Source organism: Euphorbia lathyris, chromosome 6, assembly GCF_963576675.1.
Source record: "Euphorbia lathyris chromosome 6, ddEupLath1.1, whole genome shotgun sequence".
Taxonomy (NCBI): Eukaryota; Viridiplantae; Streptophyta; class Magnoliopsida; order Malpighiales; family Euphorbiaceae; genus Euphorbia; species Euphorbia lathyris.
This window is the reverse complement of record NC_088915.1, coordinates 56,384,007-56,390,846: the sequence shown is the minus strand read 5'-3', so window position 1 is coordinate 56,390,846 and position 6,840 is coordinate 56,384,007. Positions and strand designations below refer to the sequence as shown.

The 6,840-nt window shown below is 29.4% G+C and overlaps 1 protein-coding gene across 2 annotated transcripts; it reads left to right on the top strand.

Moving 5' to 3' along the window:
• The first annotated feature begins 3,603 nt into the window (after positions 1-3,603).
• LOC136231865 (pterin-4-alpha-carbinolamine dehydratase 2, mitochondrial) lies at positions 3,604-6,681 on the top strand. 2 transcript variants are annotated; one of them, XM_066020838.1, is made up of 7 exons: positions 3,604-3,758; positions 3,838-3,884; positions 4,295-4,392; positions 5,047-5,126; positions 5,199-5,322; positions 5,440-5,508; positions 6,278-6,681. In XM_066020838.1, exons 1-7 carry the CDS (start codon positions 3,711-3,713, stop codon positions 6,364-6,366), a joined length of 555 nt encoding a protein of 184 aa, XP_065876910.1. In that variant the 5' UTR covers positions 3,604-3,710; the 3' UTR covers positions 6,367-6,681. The 2 variants fall into 2 exon arrangements, with proteins under 2 accessions (XP_065876910.1, XP_065876909.1); XM_066020837.1 differs by having other exon boundaries at positions 5,041-5,126.
• The last annotated feature ends 159 nt before the right edge of the window (positions 6,682-6,840 follow it).

Here is a 6,840-nt window from a genome sequence, read left to right as displayed (position 1 = left end):
TTACGTAAAACCTTTGAATTTTACGTAAATCTTTTATTTTTAAACATAATTTATGTAAAGTTTGACTAAATTTACGTAACCTTGTTATTTTAGGAGAAACAAATCATAAACCTTGTGAAAAATAATGTTTTACGTAAAACCTTTGTAAATAAAGTAAATCTTTTATTTTTAGACATAATTTACGTAAAGTTTGCATAATTTTACGTAACCTTGTTATTTTAGGAGAAATAATCTAAAAAACTTGTGAAAAATAGAGTATTATGTAAAACCTTTGAATTTTACGTAAATCTTTTATTTTTTGACATTATTTATGTAAAGTTGGACTAAATTTACGTAACCTTGTAATTTTAGGAGATAAAATCAATAAACCTTGTTGGAAATAGAGCATTACGTAAAACCTTTTAACTTTACATAAATCTTTTATTTTTTGACATAATTTAGGTAAAATTTGACTAAATTTACGTAAACTTATTATTTTACGAGAAAAAAATTCATAAACCTTCTGAAAAATAGAGTTTTACGTAAAACTTTTGAAATTACGTAAATCTTTGAACTTTAGACATAATTTACGTAAATTTAGACTAAATTTAGATGTTGTTATTTTAGAAGAAAAAAATCCAAAAACCTCGTGAAAAATGAAGTTTTACATAAAATCTTTGGATTTTACATAAATCTTTTATTTTTATATATAATTTACGCAAAGTCGGCCTAAATTTACGTAACTTTGTTATTTAAGGAGAAAAAATCCACAAACCTTGTGAAAAATAGAGTATTATGTAAAACCTTTGAATTTTACGTAAATCCTTGAACTTTTTTAACATAATTTATGTAAAGTTGCACTAAATTTACGTAACCTTGTTATTTTGGAATAAAAAATCCACAAACCTTTTTAACAATAGAGTTTTACGTAAAAACTTTGAACTTTATGTAAATCTTTATTTTAAGATATAATTTACGTAAAGTTGGACTAAATTTACGTAATCGTGTTAGTTTAGAAGAAAAAAATTCATAAACCTTGTGAAAAATAGAGTTTTATGTAAAACCCTTAAATTTTACATAAATCTTTGAACTTTTGACATAATTTACATAAATTTTGACTAATTTTAGATAACCTTGTTATTTTAGGAGAAAAAAATCCATAAACCTTGTGAAAAACTAGAGTTTTACGTAGAACCTTTGAATTTTAAGTAAATCTTTTATTTTTATACATAATTTATGCAAAGTTAGACTAAATTTACGTAACCTTATTCTTTTAGGAGATAAAATCCAAAAACCTTATGGAAAATAGAAACTTTTGAACTTTACGTAGATCTTTTATTTTTTTCACAATAATTTACGTAATGTTGGACAAAATTTACGTAATCTTGTTATTTTAGAAGAAAAAATCCACAAACCTTATGAAAAATAGAGTTTTATGTAAAACCTTTAAACTTTGCGTAAATCTTTTATTTTTATACATAATTTACGTAAAGTTAGATTAAATTTATATAACCTTGTTATTTTAGGAGAAACAATCCATAAACCTTGTGAAAAATAGAGTTTTACGTAAAACCTTTAAAATTTACGTAAATATTTTATTTTTAGACGTAATTTACGTAAAGTTGGACTAAATTTACGTTACCTTTTTATTTTACAAGAAATTTTTTACAAACCTTGTGAAAAATAGAGTTTTACGTAAAACCTTTGAATTTTACATAAATCTTTAAACTGTGGACATAATTTACATATATTTAGACTAAATTTACATAACCTTATTATTTTAGGAGAAAAAATCTATAATCATTGTGAAAAATAGAATTTTACGTAAAACCTTTAAACTTTACGTAAATCTTTTATTTTTAGACATAATTTACGTAAAGTTTGACTAAATTTACGTAACCTTGTTATTTTAGGAGAGAAAAATCTAGAAACCTCGTGAAAAATGGATTTTTACGTAAAACCTTTAAACTTTACCTAAATCTTTTATTTTTAGATATAATTTACGCAAAGTTGGCCTAAATTTACGTAACCTTGTTATTTTAGAAGAAAAAAATTCATAAATCTTATGAAAAATAGAGTTTTACATAAAACCTTTAAACTTTACGTAAATCTTTAATTTTTATACATAATTTACCTAAAGATGGATTAAATTTATATAACGTTGTTATTTTAGGAGAAACAATCCATAAACCCAGTGAAAAATAGAGTTTTACGTAAAACCTTTGGAATTTACGTAAAGGTTGCATTAAATTTACGTAACCTTGTCATTTTAGGAGAAATATCCACAACCCTTGTGAAAAATAGAATTTTACGTAAAACCTTTGAACTTTATGTAAATCTTTTATTTTTAGACATAATTTACGTAAAGTTTGACTAAATTTATCTAACCTTGTGAAAAATAGAGTTTTACGTAAAACATTTGAATTTTACGTAAATCTTTGAACTTTATACATACTTTACGTAAATTTAGATTAAATTTATGGTTTGATCTTTGCAAACGGGGGGTTTTTTACTTTATAAAATTTGCAGTTAAAAGATGTATAAGTTAATTTTTCACTTAAAACAATACTCGTGGTTTAGTTAATTAATAAGGCTAGAATTTGTATTTTGGATAGTTTACACATTCAGTTTCTTCAAATCACTCCCTTTTGGATAAATAGTTACGATGATAATTTTAATTAAATAACTAAGTTTGTAAACCGCACAAAATACATAACTTCTATTTATAAATTTTTAAATCACGAGAAATGGCTGTACAAATCGATCCAAACACATGTTTATTTTTGTATTAAAAACATAGAAATTTATAAAAATTCAGATTTGAAAAATTATTTATAACTATATCAAGTATTAATTTAAATAATATTAAATCAAATAATAAATCATTGTTTTTCATATATTTTAAGAACCATATTTTATAAATTAAGGATTTAAAATATATTTTTTAGAGTTTAAGATTTATAAATTGAAGTCTAAAATGTATAAATTCGGATATTTTATTTATGATATATAAAAAATAATAAATTGCCAGGAAGATTTCCTCTAGGAAGAGTTCACTCGGGAAGAGTCTCTCTAGTACCGGTTGAGTTAATACTTTTTGACACAAGTGAAAGTGTCAGTTCCAATTAATAGGTATATTTCCCTTAGCACAAGTCACTCCAGTACAATAGTTTAGCCAAATTCCAGTGGTTGCAGCTCCAACAGGAGTAGTAGCAATCTTGGCGGGAACTGTTCAACCAGCAGTACTACGTATTCGCTCCAGTAGTTCCATTAGCACCTGGCGCCTCGTAGGCCCTCTTTCTTTAGTAAAAACCTGACTGAAGGATCCGAGTTTCAGTTAGCACTTGGTTTTTTATATTCATCTTATGCCGTTGAGGCAGATCTGAATTCACCTCTCCTTTTTTCCTTTATTATTATTGTGAATAAATTATTTATTCACAATAGCACCCGTGGTGAAAGGTAATTCCAAAAGAGTTTAAATTTCCAACATTTTCATAAAGCATAGATCGCTCTTTCGTTTTGTAGGAACAGGAAAGAAAAAACTGTTAACGGTGTTCTAACGAAATAATAACATATTAAAAATTAATTTTTATAATATAATTTAACTATAATTTTATAATTAGATATGATTTTGAGGTTTAAAAAAACACAGCAAGCGGTGGCAACGCCTCAGTGTATTTCAATTTTTCAAAGCTATTTGGCAAAGCTAATTTGAGTTTCCAGATTAACAGATGACTCGGTTGTTACCGCCACCTCTGCTCGTTCTCACTAGACCTCAGGTAAGCTATCCAGCCCCTTCTTTCTCTACCTCTCTCTGCTTTTGTCTGCTAACTTCACTTTTTCCTCATATGATTTCAGGCGCCATTAGCATCTCTTTTGCAGATCTTGTTAACAGGAAATGGACGGTAATTTTCGTTTATTGGATTTCGTTCGTCTCTTTTTTGTTCATTCTCTGTCTTTAAATGTTTTTTTCAGAAAACTCTGCCTTTAAATGTTAATCTCCGTAGTTTATTATGTTTCATTTTCACGTTAGGAAAGAAAGTTGCGGATGATAGGCTACACTTTCTCGATTTAGAGTTATTGTTTCCTGAATGTTGTACAAATGTCACTCGCCAATCATCACAGTAGTCAATCGCATAAATTATACCTAATTAGTAATTATAATTGTATTTTTGTTCATTTTGGCTTAATAAGATTATTGTGATGTTTCTTGATCTTTTCTGCGTTTAAGCTCTAATATGGTGATATATTCTATGAATATTTCTTCTCCATCAATATTTATAGAGCAATATAAGAATATGTGCACTTAATACAGCTCGAGTTCTCAAGCCAAACAGATACTTTGGGATCGTGTGGAATTGTCACCAGTTAGAAACTCCTTTTATGGATTTAGAACTTTTTGCACTGGCGGAGGTGCGTCACAACCTGACTAATTACTATACTAATTGAACATTAACCTGTCACATGTGTGCCCTTTTTTTTTATTTTTTTTTTATCCTTTGTAGTTTCTAGGTAGTTGTTGGTATCGCTCAATTATATATTCATTAGTAAGAGAATTCACTTCACGGTTGTCCTATGTCTATATCCGAGGGCATGAGCTTCTGAATTAATATGTATGCCATTTGTGGGTTGATTAGTAACTCTGTACTCTGACTCTCCTATCTTCAATAGGATTTTCCTTTGGCTGCTGTGCAGATTCAGTATTTTCTTTGAAAACTTAAAATAAACACATCATTCATCATGGAATTCATGTTTTGATGGGAATACTATTGATATGCCTAAGCTGTTACATAGGATGGTTGATGCTATCTTAGAAATTCTGTTTTACTTATTATTTGCCAGATAATTCCTCCCCTTCCATCCCCATTTAAAGTCTCAGTCATTTGTAATTGTCTGTCAAAAATGCCATACATGGTTTGTATGTTTACTAGCTTGAACAATAATCATAGACAGCTTGGTTTGTTTTACAGTCCTGGTTAGGTAGTAACTGTTTTTTGTTGCATATCTTATTGTTTTAGCTAATTACTCTTGTTTTCTTGTATATTTTTGTTTGCATGTTAGATTTAGCCGATAAGAAATGTGTACCATGCAACTCGAAAGATATGCGACCAATGACAGAAGAAAATGCAACTGAAATGATGGCAAAGGTTCATATTCTAAATTGATTTCTCTGTTCTCTTTTTATCCAAAATATTGTTCTCAACTGGTAAGTTTTATAGGTTGCTGGGTGGAGTTTGATTAATGAAGATGGTGTAATGAAGCTCAACAGGTCCTGGAAAGCAAAGAGTTTCACCAAAGGGTTGGAATTGTTCCAGCTTGTAGCAGATGTTGCTGAAGCAGAAGGTATTTATGTTTTGCTTATAGTTCACCCTGTTCTGCACGTACACAAGTGTTAGCAACTTTCTTCAAGGAAGTTGTGGTTCTTTACTCTGATGAGTGACAATGTAATGGTCAATGCAGGTCATCATCCAGATCTTCATCTTGTTGGATGGAACAACGTAAAAATTGAGATATGGACTCATGCAGTTGGTAATAGTACCTTGCCATTTTTTAGAAATTTAGTTGATAGACCTTTTCCAATCTTTTCATTACCTAAGCCGATATCAAATCCTAACAGTTTCCTATATTTTTTGTAACTTCTGGATATATTTGTAATACCTTCGAATTTGCAATAGACAAGTCAATCCATAGAAACAGATCATGTGCATAACTTATAAATCACTTATTTTTCCATTTTAGAAGGAACTAATGATGGGCATTAAACTTGCAAACAGCCAAGTGTCTGAGGAGATTTTTTAGACCCCACAGCATGCTGGAGATTAAGTTGTTTATGCAACTTTCATCCCCATGATTTGAAAAGTACATTTTTCATACAACCCCTGTGATAATAGAAGTATATTTTTTAGGATGATTACCTAGCTATTGGTTATGTGGTTAGTCATATTATTATACTGATATTTAGGTTGTACTCTGATGCAGGGAAAAGTTTTGCACAAGCCATTTGGCAAATTGCGTGAGGGATAGTTTTGACCATAAACTATGTTATGCCATGCCTTGTTTTTCCTCTTTGAATTTAATAGGTGTCTTAACAAGTAGGAAAAAATCATTTGAACTGACTTTCCATTGCTTCTGTTTTTTTCATGCCACCAATTGATGTGTCTTTTTTGGTCTTGAATTTACCCTATTGTTGGATGAACGCAAGCCTTGGGATGGTCACATCTTATATTCAAATTCTCTTTACACATGACTATGTTTTTTCTTCTTTCTCCTTTTGCTTACTGTGCTCTGAATTGCGCAGGTGGACTAACAGAAAATGATTTCATACTTGCGGCTAAAATCAATGGGCTTGACCTCCACCACCTGCTGAGAAAGAAGGCTGCTTCTTGAGAGGTCAATCAAAAACTTCTCATTTTCTGGAGAAGACATGATGACTTTCTATCAGTAGAACGAAGGACTAGATATGCTATGTTTACACTCATCAACGACCATGGGATTTGGTTTATGTTATTCCTCTCTCCAGCATGTCCGAATTTCTGCATGATTTTCTCTTGTTAATATTTCTGTTTCAGTTAGGTTTTTGCATAAATGAGCAAGACATGTGCTAGAGGCTTCGGGATGTTTGCTTCACTTGTTACAATTTGTTGTTTACTTTTTGCTGTTTAATTATTAGTGTTATAAAATTATAGTGGTCTGTTGTTGTTAGCATATGTTTTAAATTAATAGTTAATAATTTATTAGTCCCTACATTTTTATAACAACCAAAGATTATTATGAGCAAATAATGAAAGTACTTTTTGGGCAAATTAGCTAAAAGAGGCTGTTGATTTTTTTTTTTTACCAAACATTTATTTAGTAGTTGTT

Coding starts and splice junctions, on each gene's coding strand:
- LOC136231865 (XM_066020837.1), top strand. CDS start 3,711: ATGACTCGGTTGTTACCGCCACCTCTGCTCGTTCTCACTAGACCTCAG. Junction 5,323..5,439: donor AGATGTTGCTGAAGCAGAAG/GTATTTATGTTT, acceptor TGGTCAATGCAG/GTCATCATCCAGATCTTCAT. Junction 5,509..6,277: donor GATATGGACTCATGCAGTTG/GTAATAGTACCT, acceptor TGAATTGCGCAG/GTGGACTAACAGAAAATGAT.